This window comes from Scardinius erythrophthalmus (assembly GCF_964197995.2).
Source record: "Scardinius erythrophthalmus genome assembly, chromosome: 21".
NCBI classification, from domain to species: domain Eukaryota; kingdom Metazoa; phylum Chordata; class Actinopteri; order Cypriniformes; family Leuciscidae; genus Scardinius; species Scardinius erythrophthalmus.
Genome location: NC_138241.1, coordinates 31,813,156 through 31,834,540, shown reverse-complemented (window position 1 = coordinate 31,834,540; position 21,385 = coordinate 31,813,156). Strand labels below are relative to the sequence as shown.

General features: G+C 38.7%; 1 protein-coding gene across 2 annotated transcripts in view; it reads right to left on the bottom strand.

Annotated features, from left to right (window-relative positions):
- Positions 1-21,385, bottom strand: part of smoc2 (SPARC related modular calcium binding 2) — a 35,425-nt gene that overhangs the window by 11,643 nt on the left and 2,397 nt on the right. Inside the window, exons 2-8 of one of the 2 annotated variants that reach the window (XM_081350721.1) lie at positions 11,798-11,960; positions 8,527-8,633; positions 8,207-8,306; positions 7,331-7,375; positions 4,948-4,998; positions 4,523-4,594; positions 994-1,180 (exon numbers count right to left, since the gene is read on the bottom strand). In XM_081350721.1, the coding sequence (XP_081206847.1) occupies positions 994-1,180; positions 4,523-4,594; positions 4,948-4,998; positions 7,331-7,375; positions 8,207-8,306; positions 8,527-8,633; positions 11,798-11,960 (725 nt within the window). Of the gene's footprint in view, positions 1-993; positions 1,181-4,507; positions 4,595-4,947; positions 4,999-7,330; positions 7,376-8,206; positions 8,307-8,526; positions 8,634-11,797; positions 11,961-21,385 lie in introns of both variants that reach the window. The other variant, XM_081350722.1, reaches the window with a different exon arrangement.

Below are 21,385 nucleotides of genomic sequence, written 5' to 3'. Positions count from 1 at the left end.
CACACACACACATATCTCTTTTCACAGATCTAATGAGTGCACTGGGATGCAATCACTAGAAGGTCAGCTCAAGATGCCGGAAACAGAGGAATGGGATGAGAGAAAAGTGGACAAAAAGTAAGAAGTGTAAGACTAGAAAAAACATCTATGGCTCCATGAGGAGAGTAAATGTGCTCCAATCACTGCCAGGCGACCTGCCCGGAGAACAGAGACAGAGAGAGAGAGAGAGAGGAGGGTGAAGTGAAGGTAGCACTTCCATGCGTGCTCTAATGCGCTGTCTGGCACACTGCCTGAGGCTTTGTTAACTCAATACCACATTTGGCGATGGTCTGAAATCCACAGCATCACTCCATTACACTCATTAAAGGTGCCCCTGAATACAGCGGGTGTCACTGACCCCGACAAACACTCACAATGTTTTGTCATTCTGCCAGGTTTCTTGATCAGATCTGAGCTGGTTGTGCAACCAGCCTGTTAGGAGATAAGTGATTAATCGAAATGATCTGATGGTATATTTAGCTTCATGGATACTGTTCTCATCAAGTTGCTCTCGAAATGTTAAAAGAGGCTGAATGAGATTGGGCCAAGTATTGGCCCCTAAGAGACTCCAAAGCTCAATTTTGTACCCCATAGTAAGTCAAATAAAGAGACCTGCCCCGGGTGTATATTAGATGTACTGTAAGAGAACAAGTCGACTGGCACTTACCATTTTAAAAGCCAAGTGGTGGGTTTTTCCTTTCAATAGAGACAAACTGCTTAAGTTGTATTTTGGCAACTAAATAAGGACGGATTTGTTTCTTTGAGGCGCCAGAGGTATTTTAAAGTGTTTAAAATAACATTTTGTTGAAGCTGATGTTAAAGAGACATGGTGAAATAACATCCTAGCAGTTGTACTTGGAGAAATTTCCACCTGATGTTTTGTAAAAAGTGGATCATGAGCTAAAACCACAGAATTGCACTACACAAGTTTTTTTTATAAGCAAAGTACATTACCTTGTGGATGTGCCAGGTATGGGCCGTCCAGTGTCCACCAGGACACACCAGCAGTACCCGGTGGAGGGATGGCACTGGACGGGTTTGTAGAGGCCACCGTGAGCGCAGTCAGGTACAAAAACCGCTTCGTTTTTATGTTGTCTTGCTTCTTCCTGTGCCGACAGATGCTCCTGATCACACGAGGTCGCTGAGGTAAAGTGAGACAGAAGAAAGAAGTGAAATACAGCAGGAGACACAATATGAGTGAGTGTCAGTGTTCTCTGTGGTGAAGAGAGGTCGAGCATCTGGGTTGCTGTACAATGAAAGTAGACAGTGACCAGGAGCCGTCAAGCTTATAAAAAAGAAAAAAACCTTACAATTTCCATAAAAGAATTATTAGTCGCACATACGACTAATGCACAATATACAAAGTCTTTTGAACAGGGGTGCGTTTCCCGAAAGCATCGTTGGCCAACTATGGTCGCAAGTTCCGTCGTTACCAATAGAGTTCAATGGACATTGCGATGAACTTGCGACCATAGTTGGCCAACGATGCTTTCGGGAAACGCACCCCAGGTTGTGAGGAACAGAACGAACAAGCTCCGATCTAAATTAGGGATACAAAAATCCAGAGTTTGACTAATATATTGTCTACTAAGATGTCTTAATATTGATTGTTTTGGAAGGCAGCATAGATGCATCCATCACTGCCTGTGATATCCCATGATCCTGTTTGTGTGTGTTTGGGCTGCATAAAAGAATAACGTTGTCCGATGTTAAAATATTGAATAATAAATTAAAATTTAATTGATACATTTAATCACATTTGAATTAAATTCATAAAATTTAATTGGCAGTTTTATGTAAACGAATTAAATGTAAAAAAGGGATTTATTTTAATCTTAGGAATTCCTTTATACTAAGAAATGAGCACTGCAGTGATTGATGTCTGATGTTGAAAGAATTAATACATTTAAATGAGTTAAATTCAATTAAATTGACATTGAATCAGAACTAATTAATTAAATTGCAACTAATTAATGTACGAATGTAAATTTGTAACTTTTTTAAACTTGTGATTTCATTTAGACTGAGAAATAAGAATTGTATTTGTTAAATATATCCCATTATCATGTACATGTGATTCAACTGGTTAAAAGAATGCAAATGCTGTCTGATGTTATAAGAATTTTTTTTTTTTATTAAATGTATTCAATTTAATTTGCAATTGAACAAATTAATTAAATATATAAATGTCTTTTTTCTTTCAACGTATGATTCCATTGATAAATAAGCATTTGTATTCATTAAATAATCTTCTAATATGGGGCTGTTGATTGCTTGAATCTGATTGGTTGACGAATGTTCAAACGGCTAAAGTAGTTCCAGGCAGGTCTTGACCACATGTCCATATCTAATTCGCCAAATAATTTAAGTTATTTCAAAGGTCCATACAGCCTAAAACAGCAAAAGAACCAAAACCCACTACGACACTGACCAAGCAAATAAATAAAGTAAAAAATAAGATAAAAACGACAAATTAGTTCCATGTTTTTTGCCACAAAATGACCTTTTATTATGTAAGGAAAGCACATACTCTCTCTCTCTCTCTCTCCCACTGAAACGCACACACGGAAACATGAAATGTCTTGTCAGCGATGCTCTGACGATTTTAGAAGTAAAATAGATTAGCAACCTAAAATCTATGACATTTCTCACCAGCAAGGTAATAACAGAGCTATTCTTAAAGCAGATAAACTTACAGTTTCGCTAATAATAGAGGCGCTGCTGCTGCCGAACACTGTTGAGAGATGCAGACTCAGGTAATTCACACACGCTTAATCTCTCTCTCTCTCTCTCTCTCTCTCTCTCTCTCTCTCTCTCTCTCTAATTGCATGAATGACTGCATTAATCAACTAGCTCAAGCCTCCGTTACTAGCTCTAAAATGACATTTTGGAATTAGCAATGGAGGCTAGGGATGAGATCCGTAAGTAATTAGTGATACATACACAAAAAACCCGACGCATGTCTTGAAATACAACATCTCGGTAACCCTAGTATAACGGAATAATTGACTCTGGTCCATTGAATTATTCAAAAATAATGTACACACGAGGTGTCCTTACATAGTTATCTCTAAAGCTCATTTGAATTGGTTTCAGTTAATTTGACATAATATGATGGTGCCTGCATGCAAGAACATTGCCTGTGAAGTCAACCACTGACCGGATTGTGATGCCTCAGACACAGCCATGGAGAGATGGATGGACAGCATGTTGGAGGGGGTAAAGTTAGAGAGAGTGAAAGTGAGAGCTTGTGCTTTATAGAGGGCCTGCAGGAATGTTTATGACATTAGGACTGCACCGGGCTCCAGCGACCAGCATAAATATTTACACGTTGTCTCTGTGCCTGTGTTCGCAGTGCCTTTGAATGAAGATAGAGACCTTGGGCAGAGAATCGCTGCATAAAACATAGTTTTGGGAAAACAGTGGCATCTTAGTGCTTTCTTTCAATCCTGAGCATGAGCTTAGCCATGAGGCTCAGATGCACGCACAAGACGACAGCCCGAAACACATGAATGATCCATATGGAGCACAACCTTTCAGTGAGATTGCTCTGCATCAGGAACCAATCATGTCATGTGCCACAACACAGCTCTCCAGCAACGCTTTGAGCCGCCTCATCTAATGCAAGCAAGATTATGTGAGTAAAAAAAAAGAAAGATTAAAAGGAAATGAGGGAGAGAATATTTTGTGCAAAAGTCAAATTTCCATAAATTGTGCAGCCCTAGTTACCCTGGGTGTTGCTACGGTTTTGCAAAGCTGTTCTGAATGGTATTTAGTGCATTGCTATGCATTTGCTAAGGTACTGTATTCTCTCGCCCACATCCTTTTATAGTTATCCTCTCTCTCTTTCTCTGTGGTGTTTTCAGGTCTTTGGTTTCATGTGAACATTGTTTTAGAAAATGCTTTTTTCCCCCATCTTTTCTTTGTCTTTCTTTCAGTTCTATTCTGAGCTTCTCTGAATAGTGATAATCACCCTTTAGACCTCAACAAATCAGCCGTAATGAAAACCATCAGCGTTCACTGCACTGCGCTGACGTTTTATTGATTGTAAATCAAGAGAACTTTACAATCAAGCTATTCACGCACACACAGACACACACACAAATGAGTCTGTCAAGAAATGCACAAACTCTGTAATAATGTCATCAGAATTAGATCTGTTATTAAATTCATGTCGTCATTTTTTCCCCAGATGGGTTTTAATGACATCTCTTGATTCCTTCATTAGATCAACATGTCAGGCAATGGCTGAGTGCCGCATTGAGCTAGATCTTCACGTGTGTGTGTGTGTGTGTGTGTGTGTGTGTGTGTGTGTGTGTGTGTGTGTGTGTGTGTGTGTGTGTGTGTGTGTGTGTCACTATAGCAACAGAGTTTCAGAATACTGACAGATAAGAATCTGCCTATGTCTCTTTTGCTTTCTCTTTCTATTCTCCTAAAAAAATAACAGTAATATAAATAAAAAACTCACGTGTCTGTGACTCACATAGTGGTTTGGTCTTGTTTTGTCTGCTGCGGACCTGTTCTGTCCAGAGTGTAGGGTACTGAGCGATGATGTCTAAAACACACACGCAGATGCACAAAACATTAATTCTGTTCCAAACCTTACACTCAATAGGGTTCTTGGCTCAATTTTAAAGAAAGCTTTATGCCAAAAATGTTCTATATAAAGGTAAATGTCTTAAATGACTGCATAATACTTTAATGTTTATTTAAAAAAAAAATCTATTGATAAGTTTATAAGCTGTTTAATTCATAAAATTTCATTCAAATTAAAAACAAATGAAAACAACATTAATTAATTAAAACTAAATCCATAAAAGTATCCCTAAAAGATTCTATATATGAAGTGCCCGACACAACCCTTTTTCTAAGAGTGTAGTGACCGCTTGACCTAAATGGCACACTCACCTTCCTCGTCAGCGGACGGCTGGGATTCCACTGCGAAAACCGTTGAAGGATCTGCGTTTAGAATGGAGAAGATTTGCAAGGAAACTACAATTACGAGTGTCAGCTAGACAGTCACATCACATGAGCCAAGAAGCATTTGCACATTGCCCGGCCAGGACAGATTAGAGAGATGGAGAAACATAATAAAACAGAGAAGAAAGATAAAGGGTTGAAGGAGGTTTAGTGGTTATAACTGAATCACTGAAAGAAAAACACAGTTCAAACATTTAATCTCTTTGCTTGACACCATAAAACACCTTTATCAAGACAAAAAGCAGTGTGGTTCAAATACAGAATTCTGTAAATGCTCTAAGGTGTTAAATAAATGCAAACCGCATCCAAAGTGAACACTCCAAGCACCAAATGTGAGTAAAAAACAAGTTTGCCAGTAACTTTAGAATGACCTGCAACATAATCAACATAATGGCTTTTTAAGAAATATGCTTTGAAAAATAGTTTATCTAGGAAGTATTTTCCCCTTCAGAACTTTTATGGCAATATATCCTCACATCCCAGACAGCAACATAGTGTCAGCCCAGATCCGGGTCACATCTGGTATGTGGATTCAACGCGTACCAGATGTGGGCTGGATCTGGGCCGATACTATGTATATGAAGACTTCAGATGCAAAAGCCTCTAAGTCCGTTTAAAGTTTTTGGTTAATATTAACTTTTTTATCAGGCTCCTATGTATAGTTTTCCAACCAAGTCATTTTTGACAGAGGTGGCTTTTAGAGGCTTTTGCATCGGAGGTCTTCATATGTCATAATGTTTTTGTGACTGGTGTCCTTTGACTGTGAGATGGAGACTTGCGACCCACTCTGAGCCAGATTTGAACCGTGCGTGGGAGACAAGGACGCTAATGATCAGTTGTTTCTGGCAAACCATCAATGTTGGACCCTGTATGTAGAAATGAACCCCATTCCCTGTAAAAAAACAACAACAACGACAACAAAAAACATGTTTCTGTTTAGTTCAGACTTTATCGATCTGAACAACAGGCATGCAAGAATACATGCCAACACACAAACACACAAGCAGAGTGAACTTATCAGACATGGATGAAGGAAGACTGTTAGACGCTTTGGCCACAGGAATCCTAAATGCTGAGAGCCGCAGGTGTGGTTAACCTCAGTAGGGTCACCATTAACTCATCAGAGGCCAGAAGACAAACTGCCCCTTCTCTCTTTTGGTGTGTGTTTCTCTACTAGCATCCTTGGGAAACAGTTGGGGAACTTGGGGAACAGCCACTGTCAGCACTCTGATGAAGTGATAAATTATTATGAGATCCGACCCTGTTATTTATATGACTCTAAAATTTCAGTGTAGCTCAACACATCAGTGAATTTCTATGTTTTTGTGGCTTTTTGCCTTTTATTTCATAGAATGGCCCAGCAGCAACAGGAAATGGTGGGAAGAAGGAGAAGGCGTGGGATCGGGAAATGACCCAAGACACGAAACCAGGTCATCATCGTGCTATGTGCACTACTGACCTGGCCGCACCGCTGACAACGGATCTGTTCCGAAACTTAGTAAGCTGCCTTATAGTGTATGGTTACAATATATAGGCAGTAGCATCGTAACCATCATGGAACCTTATGAGTGACTGATTTGGAATGCTCTACATTAACAAAATAACGTTTTTGATCAATGTAATTGATTTCAATAGTTTGGCATCAGCAGTTAAAGGGTTAGTTCACCCAAAAATGATTTCCGGTAACGGCTGTAAGCAAATCTAGTTCTGGCGGAAGAGTGACCTCTGATCCGACGCATGACGTAGAATGTAGGAGTAGCGTCAGCTTAGATGAGAGTAGACGCCTCTCGCGGTTCAAACAAATAGAGCTGGACAACAAACTCAAGCTCCTCCCACATTTGACACTATGTTGCTGTCTGGGGAGGGTTTCAACTGATAAGGACATTCCTCTTAAAACTGAGGGGGAAAGACCAAAAAAAAACAAGGTGATTATCTAGAAATCAGGTGGACTCTTCTGCTTTGTGAAAGGAGGGTTAGTAGTGCATGAGAAAGGTCTTCATCTGGAAAGAAGAGAAATGACGTCCAGGTGAAGTGGTTAATGTTCACTGCGGTACTGTGACAAAACCGTGAAGCCCTTCGATTTCGTTTTAACGACTGTGAAAGGCAAAGGCTGTTATTACATCGTCTCTCTGTTTAACGACTCCAACATACGACCATTTACTTTCAGCCCTGAAGCAACTTCAGCACTCTCAATTCACAAAATATTGGAATGGCAAGCCGTAACTCGCAGTACAGACACACACACACACACACATTAAAACGTAGCTGCCAGTACAGATTGTTCACACATAGAATCATTGAGGCTATTTACCTGATTTTCCTGGATCCTTCGGATTTACTTTACCATTCTTGGACCCTGTAAATCAGCAGGACAATCACAGGTTACTCACGCTAACATCTGAGCAAATCTGCACCTAGAATTTTGTACGTTCTAACTGGATTAGAAATTTGAACGCTCAAATATGCCGCAGATCAAGTGTTCCAGGAATGGTTGATTTTATTTTTTGAAAAGTGACTTACGTTTTTAATTATCTTTTAAGCTCCACAGGGGAACATGATAATGTTATGGAGACTGCAGGGGGTAAAAGCCATATGACACTATCTTGGAGTAAAAGAGCAAGAATGTTTGAGCTCGGCCGCTTCGCTTGCCAAACGCGCATTTGTTTTGTGATGCTCCCCCAGACCTAACTGATTAAGCTGTTGCATGTGCAATTAAATCTAATTGGTCCTTTTCTAGTGAAGTTGTGGTTGTTGTACAAAGCCAAGCCAACAATGTTATGATCCAGGAACTCATGGCCTGCAGTGATGGAGTTTCAGTTTTGTGCGTTCAATGGTTCTTTGGTAGTTTACTGCATGTGGCTTTGGTTATGTGGTATTGTTATGCTGAAATTTTTATGTAGATTAGGATTAGCTCTGTTCTGGCATTGCTCAGTGCCCTCACTGGCTTAGACACCACATTTACAGCTTGTGTAAGGAGCTCTGGGTGCCTTAGTCTTTTGATTTATATTGCCTAACTTTTATGTGCCAAAACATCAAGATCGTGTCATCAAGGTTAAGACTGTTTGGAATCACTTTGGAATATTATTGATGCTGTGAAAATCTCTTTTGCAAACAAAGAAAACGTGATTGAAGAATGCATTGGAATAAAGTAAAAAAAAAAAAAAACAGCAGTGGTAATTTATTGTACCTTGGCATTGGGGTTTCTTATTGGCTACTGCTGAGCCACTGATGGGTCTGCCACTGGGTGTCACACACCAGCAATAACCAGTGTAGCTGTGGCACTGAACCTGTTAATCAAACACAGAAGAAAATAGAAAAAAAAACAGAGAGAGTGGCAGAAAAACTAAGACAGTGAAATCTTTAAAGGTACAAAATCCTACATTATCTACTTTTTTAAGGTTTCTTGAACCATAAACAATTAATGTCATACATCTGTACATCCATCCATCCAACTGTCTGTCTGTCTGTCTGTCTGTCTGTCTGTCTGTCTGTCTGTCTGTCTCTTACCTCACTGTAGGTTCCGTCAGGGTTGCAGACAGGTACGAACACCTGTGGGAAGAGTTTCTTAGCTTGCTGCTCTGTGTATTTCTTCTCTGCCACACACCTGGATGTATCTGGAGACACGAAACGGGTAAATCCAGCAAGTTAGAAGAATTTTATAACCATCCATGTTATTATAATCAACAGTTACTGTCCTCCCAACATCTAAGTGGGATGAGGTGAGATATGAAACACTTTGGCGCAAAAGAGTCGAGTCCATTAAAAACGTTTTTAAATACAACTTCCAAAATAAAATATTTTGTATATCTGAAAATTAAGATGCGAAATTCTTGTAAGTAAAAAAAATGGCAGAAATAATTCACGTGTCTGAATTTGGTCAGTCCATTCATAGGCAATTTGGGTTTCACTTTATTTTAAGATGTCTGTGTTACAGTGTAATTACACATTTAAGTACTGAGTAATAGTAATTAACTACATGTACTTACTCTAGGGTTAGGAAAAGGGTTTGGTTTAGGGTTAATTGCATGTAACTATGCATAATGTATAGTTATTAATACAGTAACTACATTTAACTTGGAATAAGGACACTGTAAAATAAAGTGTTACCGTAATTTGTTGTAAACGGAATCTAAATTTCACACAGTCATCATCAATCAGGACTTCTACTTAAGCCCCTTTAAAAATGCATAACTCCTCTGCTTTGGAGACCTTGAAAAGTACTATAAACTTGATGATTCATTTGTTCACAAACTCTGTCCATCCTCTTTTCTATAAATAACCTTAACCTTTATTTCCCATCATTCCACTTTAAACACACAGTCACTATTCTGCTCATCGTGTCAGTGTAATATAGAAAACAGAAAGTCCACAGAGAGCGAGTGCATTAAATTCAATCCGACAGGCGAGTCCTCTGGCGTCCTCTCTCTCTCACTGATGTGGCACTGGTGTTTTTTATTTAATTTTTTTGAAGGAAAGGAAAGAATGGTAATGGCGAAAGAAAATGGAGCAGGAAATATGACTTGGTTTCTTTTGCAGTGACATGTGACCTCTTAGACACAGAATAATTCAAGATGTTTCAGAAGTGGTGGATCCATGTGTGTGGTTGGGAATTGGATCAACCGTCCTACTGGAGTCAATAGTATCTCTACGCCAGTCCAGTGGTGAAAGGATCACGGATATCTCTGTGTTTAGTCTGTGTGAGGTGATAATGTCCAGCACGTTGTAAAGTATCTGTGAATGTGTGTGTATGTCGATGATGCAGCAGGGCAGGAAATCCTCCAGAGCTCATCAGTCTCGAAATTTTATTTCAGTGGAGACATAAACCCACTCTCCGCTGGGAAAATCATTAAAACACTTTCTGTCTGGGATGGCATGAGAGGGCGAAAAGAAAGGCAATGAAAAAAAGGTGATTAAGGCAATCCCAGAATGCATTGCAGGTGATATAAATGCCAGCCCAGAAATATATGTGGATACTGTATCATTCAGTAATGAATAATATAACTAAAATATAGTTCAGTCTTTTTAAACTTGCCTATTTTATGAAATGTTTGTGTATTTTATTGCTTATTAGAGTATCATGGCATTTGCTTATCAAAATGGATGGATGCTGGAAAATGTGTTAAGTAAATATGTTAACTAAAAGAGGAAGGACGCTGATCGCTGAGTGTTTCCAGAGTGGAAAATGTAAAAATAGGTCACAGCAGAAGAAAAGGTTCAAAAGCTGTATTTTTATGCCTAGTAACAATGATTATTTATGCATTTAATATTTATTATACGTGTGCACAGCTAGGCCTTTGTGCATGTACTTCTTAAATTGTGCATACTATTTTTTCCAATCTAATCATTCCTTTTTGGTTTTCATTCACTCTCTTTTCAGTGGAACATAATTTATCCTCGTTTCATACCTCTTTTCCCCTCTCTCTCTCTCTCTCTCTCTCTCTCTCTCTCTCTCTCTCTCTCTCTCTCTCACACCCTTTTTAATCCCAATGTAAGAATGACACATTGTGCTTACTAGTAGGGAAAGAAAGAGTGAACGGGAGACGGAAAGAAAGAAAAAGAAAAGATAAAGGGCACGAGAGTCTTCCGGCCGAGCCTAATACAATGAGAGTGTTTGAGAGCCATCTGACCTTTGACCTCTGTGGGTACTGACAGTGTTTTGTCAGTCTCTCATTCAAATGACCACCGATCTTTCACAGATATGAATGCACCACTGTACATGTATTTTTACATGGACAAGATCCCCATCAAGATCTTTAATCCAAGCAAAGATGTTTCAAAATTGTCGAAAAGCACAAATTTTGTATTTAGTTCAAATTCACAGGTCATAAATTTCCAGTTCAAATATAGTGATTTTATAGACAACATAAAATGACGTGCAATCAACAGGAAATTAATACACTGTCTAACTTGCTTTGATCCATCCGGTTTTGATTGAATAGTGAATGTTATGTGGCCTTGGTTACATCATGAGAAAAGAAAAGTTGTTCCAGAGGCATTAAATGTAAGCTAAAACATTTTAATGATTTTTATTTACATTTTATATTATGATTATATTATATATGTGACCCTGGACTACAAAACCAGTCACATGGGTAAATTTTTCGCAATTGAGATTGATACATCATATGAAAGCTGAATAAATAGGATTTTCATTGATGTATGGTTTGTTAGGATAGGACAACATTTGGCCGAGATACAACTATTTGAAAATCTGGAATCTGAGAGTGCAAAAAAATCGAAACATTGAGAAAATCTCCTTTAAATTTGTCCATTTATATTCACGATTGTGCTGCATTCACTCACAAAAATAAATGTTTTATATATTTACGGTAGAAAATTTACAAAATATCTTCATGGAACATGATCTTTACTTAATATCCTAATGATTTTTGGCATAAAAAATCGATAATTTTGACCCATGCTTTTGCCACAAATATACCCGTGCGACATGTGGCTGGTTTTGTGGTCCAGGGTCACATATTTGATTTTAAACAATTTTTTTTTCTAATTTAGGATGCTCTGATACGGAAAATAAGGAGTGGTCAGCCTCAGTTCAGGTAGCTTTGTTGTTACAAATCACTGTTAGTGTGAACGCCTCTCAAGAGTACAATTTAAAATCCTCATAGAGGATAATGTGTTGTACTCTATAAAATCCCACTCTGTCTCGTCAAAGAATCATTTATCCCTTGATGGATTTAACCCTGCTCGCCTCGACCCTGGCCCACAAAGGGCATCAGGCCAGCCAGCAGCAGCTCAAGCATGAGTGGTGAACTCTGACCTTTGCATTGGCCTCGGATGACCTCCAGCTGAGGGTCACGGCACTTTGCGCGGAGAAACTCGCAGCGGGAACTGAAGGTCCGTCCGTCCGATGCGCACAGCGGCTTGCGTTGAGCTCCGGTACAATCCGTATTGCATTCTTTATCCTGCTCCACACGCAGAAACTGTGAAGACAGACAGAGAGAGATTTTAGCATATTACTAAGCAAAAAATGTGATTCTTTAATAAGTGTAAAAATACATAGCATACAAATATTGGGTAAAATAACAATTGCTATTTAAATACACATTTTTTTTATATTTAACAATATATTTTAATATTTAAACTGATATATTTAGATTTTATTTTATATTATACTTTTAAAAATTAAATAGAAATATAATTTTATAATATAATTTTAATAGAACTTATTTAAATATATTAATAATAATATATTAATACAATATATATTAATCAATTATACTAAATCAATTATATATAATTATATTTATTAGGGCTGTCAAACCTAACATGTTAACACATGCAATAATTTTTTCCAGCTTTACACGTTAAAAATATTTAATGCAATTAACGCAGCTTTTTTTGGCTAGCGTTACATTATGACGCTCTATCATTCATTCAAGCGCTATTAAACCATTCAAGAACCATTCAAAATCTGTATTATTATTTTTTCACTTAGTTGTAATCTCCAGGAAGGATACATATGATGACACCTTCATCCTAAAGAAAGTATCTTAGAAGGCAGCATAATTATTTGTGTGCATTTTGTGCAAACAAATACATTTCAAGTATTGGTAACACTTTATTTTGATGGTCCCTTCATTGACTATAACTTTTGCAACTACGTGTCAACTTACTCTAACTCTAACCCTACCAGTCTACTACTCTACTAATACTCTAATGATAGTTAGTAGACATGTAGGTGCAACATTATTTATAGCTAACAGAATGTGTTAAAAGGACCATCAAAATAAAGTGAAACCCAATTATTATATTATGTTATACTGTTATGATGTTTTTTTTTTGGTGGGCTCAGGATAGTTTCCAGTGAAGGGCTTGGCATCTTTTGAGCTCATCACACTGTTCCATTGTTCCATCACATTCATTTAGTGATTAATACACACACACACAAGTGCAAACAAAACACACACAGACAAAAAGCCTTCACACACCCCTCCATGTCTCCCATCCCATGTCACGTCTTGTTTGTGAATGAGGGATTGCGGGAGAAAGGCAGAGGTGCTGACGGGCTCTCGTGCAGATCTTTTATCTGTCCGTCACTCTCACACCTGCACAGGTACGACCATAAACAACTCGCACACTCACATTGATTGAATACTGTGTATTTTGCTCTTTGTGCACCAATGCACGTTCAATGACACTGCAAACATCACCTCATCGACGAATTCAAGAGTGGACAGGAAATCGGCTCGCTTTGTGTCGGGACATTATCTGCACAGGTGTGTGTTTAATGTTTGGATGAGTTATAATCGGTTAACCTGGAGAACACAAAAATAACTTGAAAAGGTATTCACACACACAGGCACACTCACCTGTGGCCAATAAATCAGCCGCGAGGAACATCGAAAGCAAATCAAAGTAGTGTTGAAAGGAAACAGATTCTTCATATAAAGCTGATGGGTAGGATCATTACCCACTAAAAAATTAGCACTGGCTGACATCCTACAAATGACTTTCTTTCTCTCTCTCTCTGTGAGTGAGTGTGTGTGAAGGAAGTCTGCACCTGGAAGATGGTTTCAGAGGGGGTTTGAGGATCAGCCCTTTGCCCCTGGCGATGGGAGACATGCTGTCATCTCTGATCGTAAATCTAGAGTTGATGAATGTGTGTGTGTGCGTGTGCGTGTTTGAGATGAATGTGTGGCAAAGAAGCTGGTTTAGGCTTATCGGAATAGGTGTTTTGAGAGCACAGAGACAAAACTGACCTTTTTTACTTCCTTTTGCTAATGAGTTATTGGTTATTAAATCCATCTCTTCTGAATGCCCTTGTATGCGTGTTCCTAGAAGAAAGTGGTTTCTCAGAGGTTTCTCTTTCATAGCTTAGGAGACTAAATTAAGATCTTGGTGATGTTTTGTTAAGGTATGACCAATTTGTCTCAGATGTTTCTCAGAAAATTTCTACGATAACAACATAATAGAATCATTTGAGCTTATATTTTATGAATTATATATATATATATATATATATATATATATATATATATATATATATATATATATATATATATATATATATATATATATAATTCATAAAATATAAGCTCAAATGATTCTATTATATATATATATATATATATATATATATATATATACGTTTTGTTTTGTTTTAGATATACCACAATGTTTTTTACTACTAAAATTTTACATGTAAATGAACTGCTTGATTTAGTGAATGAAAAAGGAACCAATTTCACATTCACAATGTATTCAGCTCTCAATCCAGTTTTTATTTGTTTACTTGCTTTTATTTTATTTCATTTCATTATTTCATTTCATTTCATTATTTCATTTTATTTCATTTCATTTCATTTCATTATTTTATTTTATTTTATTTTATTTTATTTTATTTTATTTTATTTTATTTTATTTTATTTTATTTTATTTTATTTTATTTTATTTTATTTTATTTTATTTTATTTTATTTTATTTTATTTTATTTTATTTTATTTTATTTTAAGGGCCCAATTTTGCATACACATTTTACCTGACCTTCAAAGTAAAACATTTTTTTTTTCAGCTCTCAGTCCACACACAGCTAAAGTTTATATTTTGTTTAGTGTCACTATAATTATTATAATTTTTATTTTATTCTGTTGAATCTAATTTTATTTTATTTTATTTTCCCTTTGTGCTTGACCTTCAAAATGGACTAAAAGTGAAATCCACTTTTTTTAGTTCATCTTTCAGCCCACACAGTTATTTTTGTAACATGCAAATAGGCGATATATTTATTTAATTAAATCACGCCCCTTTTGAGGTTTAATTATTGCACTTGGCCTTTCGCGATTTCAATTTTGTTTTGATTGGCCGCAGTACATCCTGTCTCTATGTGTGACAGAAAATGAGTTTCAAAAGGACAACAGTCCTCTTCTTCATCCTCTGCTCTGCCACAACAGGCTGCTTTTTACCCTTAATTCAGAATATTTATGAATGAATGAATGTTAAGTCGTGAATAAGAGGGTCTCATGTCTGGAGTTTGTTGTTTGGGGTCTGTGTGTGCCGGTTTGTGACTGACAGACTCACGCTGTCTGAGATCACGGCTAACACTGACCCAGACCCCCCTCGAAACTCTCAGTCCCACCACAAAATCTCTTTCTTCCCCTCTCTCTCTCTCCGTCTTTATCTTTGACAAACACCCAGTCTTTCTCTCTCTGTTCTCACCCTGTTCGCTCTCTTGCGTTTTCTTTGTGTCTCTCTCACACACATGCGCTTTCTTTATCTCCCTCTGGTCTCTGCAGCTGTGACCCTGTGCCCCTTCCGCTCCGTCATTCTCAGCGCTGCTGTCAGTGAGCTCGCAGGAGTCCCGACAGAGATGTCAGGAAACAGATTCTGCCCGGAGAGCCGAGCCAAACACAATCGGCTGCGATGGTCATCTCGCGATCGCGGCCAAGACAGAGTTCACAATCCTCACACCCAGGCCAAGCAATTTCAGCCAACGCGGTTCAATTCGGTCACAGCTGGCGTCCGAGACATGGACAAAACCAACACGGCCACCACCAAGACCTCATCACGGCCAAGACACATTTAGCGATTCAGCGGTTGAGATCGACCCAAACGAGACCCCACAAACCCAGACACGGCCAAATAATCACCAATCGATTCAGCCGCAGCCAAACCGAGACACGTCCATTGAACATCTCCGGGGGAATCTGAAACCACCCACGACCTCTGTCTGTATACAGCATCAACAGCTGGTCCCAGAGACACCAGAGGACCACCAGAACCAGTCCAAACAGACCTCTGAAGAGAACAGTGACAGGATCACATTCGGGACTCTTCCTGAACAAACATCAGAGACTGTGCCACTAGCAGTGTTATTTCAGTGTTAGTTATACACTTTACAATAAGGTTCATTAGTTAACATTAGTTAGGTACCTTAGTGAACATGAACTAAGAATGAACAAAACTTTTTTTAAATCTTAGTTAATATTAATTTCAACATTTACTAATACGCTATTAAAATCAAAGGTTGTATTTGTTAACTTTCGTTCATGCACTGTGAACTAACATGAACAAACAATGAACAGCTCTAGTTTTAACTAACATTAACAAAGATTAAATACGGCAACAAATGTTTTGCTTATTGTTAGTTCATGTTAGTTAATACATTAACTCATTTTAACTAATGAACCTTTTTGTAAAGTGTTACCATTTAGACGATATGTATTAATATATATTAATGTTTTCAAACAGGTTTTCCTGAAGTAGATTTGTTATGTGCTGCTATGTGGTTGCTAGATGTTGCACACAGGCCAAGGTCAAAAGATAATTTTATAATTTCACTGTTTTAAAAATTATAATTCCAATCTCCTAAAAAAAGCATTGCTCAATTTTACATGCCTATTTTGCATTCAAGTATTTTTCTCAAACGTGCATGGCAACCTCTGAAGTTTAATATTTAGTGCAAGTGGTTTGTTCAACACTAACCCTAAGTATGAGCTATAGAAATGTTTGCTTTAGCAGGCATCGCTAAGTAATGAGTGAGATAAAGGTTCCTCAGTGGTTCAGCAAACAAACCCCTTCTTATCAGATTTTTGTCAGTGTCTAGCTTGATTAAGTTTGCTATATGGCTTTTTGGAAGATAAAAAAAGTTCTTCAGATCAGTTTATTGGTTTCTAGGGTACTTTCGAGAGCCAGTATTTCTGAAGAACTTGACTAGAACTAATCCTTTGTGAAACTTAAAAAGGTTTCAGGTTGTAGAAGGAATTTTTGGTTCTAATAGGAGCTAATTATTAGGAGTTAAAGCAGTGATGCATATAATATTTCTGAGGGAAGGCTGATAAATGGCAGAAAGACCTTAATGAAGTCTTTTTATAGCCAGATCGAAAAGCCAGCACTAATCCATGTGAACTGAGCGGATTAGTCAACATTTTCTAGAGAGACACGATCACTGTATATGATGAACAGATTAAATTTAGACTTTTATTCACATTTAAACATTTATCAGCGAACATAAAAAGAAGCTCAAATGAACATGCTTGATGCGCGAGAATCAAGCATGTTCGGAAGCTCAAGCGTGCTGCGTAACACGAGAATGAACCTCATTGGTTCTTGCTGAAGCTCAGATGTGCTGCGTAACACGAGAATGAACCTCATTGGTTCTTGCTGAAGCTCAGATGTGCTGCGTAACACGAGAATGAACCTCATTGGTTCTTGCTGAAGCTCAGATGTGCTGCGTAACACGAGAATGAACCTCATTGGTTCTTGCTGAAGCTCAAACGTGCTGCGTAACATGAGAATGAACCTCATTGGTTCTTGCTGAAGCTCAAACGTGCTGCGTGACACGAGAATGAACCTCATTGGTTCTCGCACATCAAGCGAACATGATTTAGCTTCCATTTACCACAACGGATGTGTGAGCGGATAAATGTTTATGTGAATAATCTTCTATGCTGCAAAGAAGTGCAGACAAAATGATTTTCCCGAATCACTCTTCTAGTGCTCCACAGCAGCCCCGGCCCTTTGTTTTTTCTTCATCTTTTGTTTTTATCATTCCCTCCCAAAGAAAAAAATTCAATATAGATGAAAGCTAAGCTGGAGGAACCGAAAGAAATGAGGAGAGAGAAAAATGACATATTTTTCAGAAGACCCACCAGCACACAAACCTCAAATCCTATTACCCCCTTTTGGCAGTGAGGCATTGTGGGATTGAAAGCAGTGATCCAGAGGCCAACCTCCAGCAGAGAGTGCATTGTGCCCCACAGAGGGCCACATGGGGGTCGAGGGGCCCCAGAAAGGATGGAGGGGGGGCCTCCCGACCACAGACCCAGAGAGGCCCCTCACACCTTGGCCGCAAAGGGTCAATGGGAGCCAGGCAGAGAGCGAGAGAGAGCCCGCAGACGTGTGAAAGGGTCCCGACGGGGGCTTCCTGGGATTGGCTAGGCATCGTTAGTCTCCAGCATAGTGGAAATGGAAGAAAGTGACAGCCTAGATCCAGGCTATTAACTCAATCAAAGAGAAAAGCCTTTAATTGCTGTGAAAAATCGGCAAGAAAAGGGAAAGCCTGCTGCTAGTCATGTGAAGGATGAGAGAGAAAAAAGATGTTTTTTCTTCTCGTGCAGGTGCATAGTTTTGCGTATGAATAACGGCCACCATTTGAACAGCCTCTGTTATGAAGTGACTGATATGGATTTCAGAAGGGAGGTGTGGAAGGGAAGACCAGCTCAAGCGGTTTAAAAATGGAAAATCACGGAGGAACGACAAACGATATGCCTGTCATTTATTCCGTCTAAAACCACCAAACATTAGATTTTACTGGCTTTTTCTGTCTGTTAAAGGGACAATACACCCAAAATGTTTACAAATTCTTCCATCATTTACTCACCCTCATGTTCTAAACCTCTATGACTTTCTTTTTTTCTTCGGAACATAAAATGAGATATTTTTAACAGTTTTGGTCACCATTGACTTCTATTGTACAAAAAAAACGAATCTCAAAATATTTTCTTGTAACACTTTACAATAAGTTTTCTTTTATGTTCCACAGAAGAAAGAAAGTCATGCAGGTTTAAAACGACATGAGGGTGAGTAAATGATGACTTTTCCCTTTTGTGTCAGTTTTCCCTTTTAGTGCACAGTATTGCTTGAAGTTGCTCAAAATTCGCCTCATGAAAAAACGTGTCATACTCAAGAAAGCAAATGTGGAAAATGTGCTGCCAGTGCTATATGTGGAACTGGTGCAGAAAACAGAACTGTTCCTAATGATTTTCAAAGGTATTTGGCACAGCTGAGCTATGAGTCTTCTCCTATGCAAATGTGCATCTGATATTCAAGTAGAAGTTTCACTGGTGCAAACAGGGTGATAATGTGTTTATTAAACTCTGGTTCACTAAAATAGATTCTACATTACTACATTATGTTAGTAATGTTTTTTGATGTTAGTAAAATTTCATTTTCACCAAAACCTTTTATGACCATTTTCCACCCTGTCTCTCTGATCCTTACAACAAAACTTGTGCTTGTCCTTTTAAAACTATTTAAACAGCTTATTTGCATATGGAACGAGTAGTAAGTGTGTATTATTTTATATAATGCCCATCCTTCAATTACAGCCTCTTTAAAGGTGTGGTTGATTATGATTTCACTTTTCTAACTTTAGTTAGTGTGTAATGTTGCTGTTTGAGCATAAACAACATCTGCAAAGTTACGATGCTCAGTCCAAAGCAAAGGGAGATATTTTCTTTTACAGAAATCGCTTTTTACGGACTACAACAAACGACGGGTTGGGACTACAATAAGTTTCTTCACGGGTTAGTGACATCACTAACCCTAAAACGCACCTAAAATTTACATAAACCCCGCGAACGCGATTTATAGATTATCATGAAAGCTATGCTAGTCAATGGCTAGAAGTTAGTTAACTTCACACATCACAGCAGCGACATAAATTTGTCAGCAAACCATTCAGAAATGTCCTGTTGCATTCTACATGTTGTCACTTCCTCTTGAGTCTCTCCATCTTTGTCTGACTCTGGTTTGAACATAAAAGGCTAAAAGTTTTTGAAATTTTCAGTGCATGTCTGCATGAGGTAATCGGAACTGCTAACGCACAAGCTCTTGAAGCTCCGCCCTCTTTGCAGGGAGCAGCAGCTCATTTGCATTTAAAGGGACACACAAAAAAACAGCGCGTTTTTGCTCACCCTCAGAAAGTGACAATTTTAACATGCTACAAAAAATATCTGTGGGGTATTTTGAGCTAACACTTCACATACACACTCTGGGGACATCAGAGACATAGAAGACAACATAATGCATCAGTCTGCTTATAGCAAATGTGTGTGCGCGCGCGTGTGTGTGTGTGTGTATGAAAAAGTAAACGAGGGTTTGCGCTGCACTGCTCTGCCTCCCACATTCCGCTCTGCCAAGCTGAGTAAGAGGAGTGAGATGGGATGACCTCTGACCTCCAGGTTAACTACCCACAGACATTTGTTAACGTTTAGATGAAGAGGCATCCCTACTCGACCTGTAAATAATGAGCGAAGAGATGTCGAGCAGAGTGTTCCTTCGTAAATCACAGCACTCTGAGCCTGACAACTGTGCATTCCTTCCCATAATCCCCTTCATGGATTGATTCAAGGTGCGCTCACACTTATCGTTGTTAAGCGAATTTCAATAGGAATCCACACGATGGAATGTCGCGCAAGAACAAAATATTTCCTCATGCAGATTTCGCATTGGGTTTAAAGTTGGTCAAGCAAATTTACTACATTAATCAACAGAAAACTGCTTGGTTTGAAAGCGCCTTCTCTTTAAGGGCCACTTTATACATCACTATGCTTTTGACAATAGACAATAGACTGCAAAAATATATATATTGTCTTCTAAAAAAGCAGCAGCCGTATCACCCTATAGCCCAAGACTGGTTTCCCACTGAAGCTAAGCAGGCTTTGGCTTCATCACCCTGTCTCCTCTCCACCAGTAAGCTGGTGTGTGGTGGGCGTTGTGCCACAATATGGAAGTCGTCGCATCATCCAGGTGGATGCTGCACATTGGTGATGGTTGAGGAGATTCCCCCTTCTATGTAAAGTGCTTTGAGTGCAGCCGAGAAAAGTGCTAAATAAATGTAATGAATTATTATTATCATCATTATTATTATTATAACCAATTTTGTTCTGCTTCAGGATGCAGCCTTTCTGATGGGATCAAGATGGCAACTCTAGCGACTGGACTGTGTCTAATGACGAACTAGTACAGGTGAATCTGACACCTCAGGACGGCTGGTTTATTTGAACGGAGCCCTGCTGCTCTGGAGCGAGAGGTTCGTACCTATAAGCTTGCGTGAATTAAATCCCCCTGTTTACTCTCTCTCTCTCTCTCTCTCTGTCTCTCTCTCTCTCTCTCTCTCTCTCTCTCTCTCTCTCTCTCTCTCTCTCTCTCTCTCTCTCTCTCTCTCTCTCTCTCTCTCTCTCTCAAATAACAGCGTATCTTCCTTTTCCGGCACGAACTGCAGCAGGTGCCCAGGAGACCTCGTCATCACAGGCCCTGATTCATGCCTGTGCCACATAGCTGCCATCCCAGAAGGCTGAGCAACAGCAGATGCCAGCAGAGAAACATTGACAGCAACTGTATCTCTGGCTGTGGTGCTAACAGCCTCCATCAGCACCAGGAACACTACGCCAGGCCAAAACTCAGCGGCTCGTGGCCCAGAAGGGACCGAACTGCGTGAAATCACAGCAGAGCGTTGATCAGTTTCAACACAGTGAGAAAATAACACTCCTGGGATTCCATATCAGGGTTATTTTAGTTAACTAAAACTGAAATCATAAAATAAAAATAAAATAAATGTTATGACTGAAATAAAATATGAAAAAAAAACTCATTTTCATTTAGTTTAAGTTGATGTACTAAAATA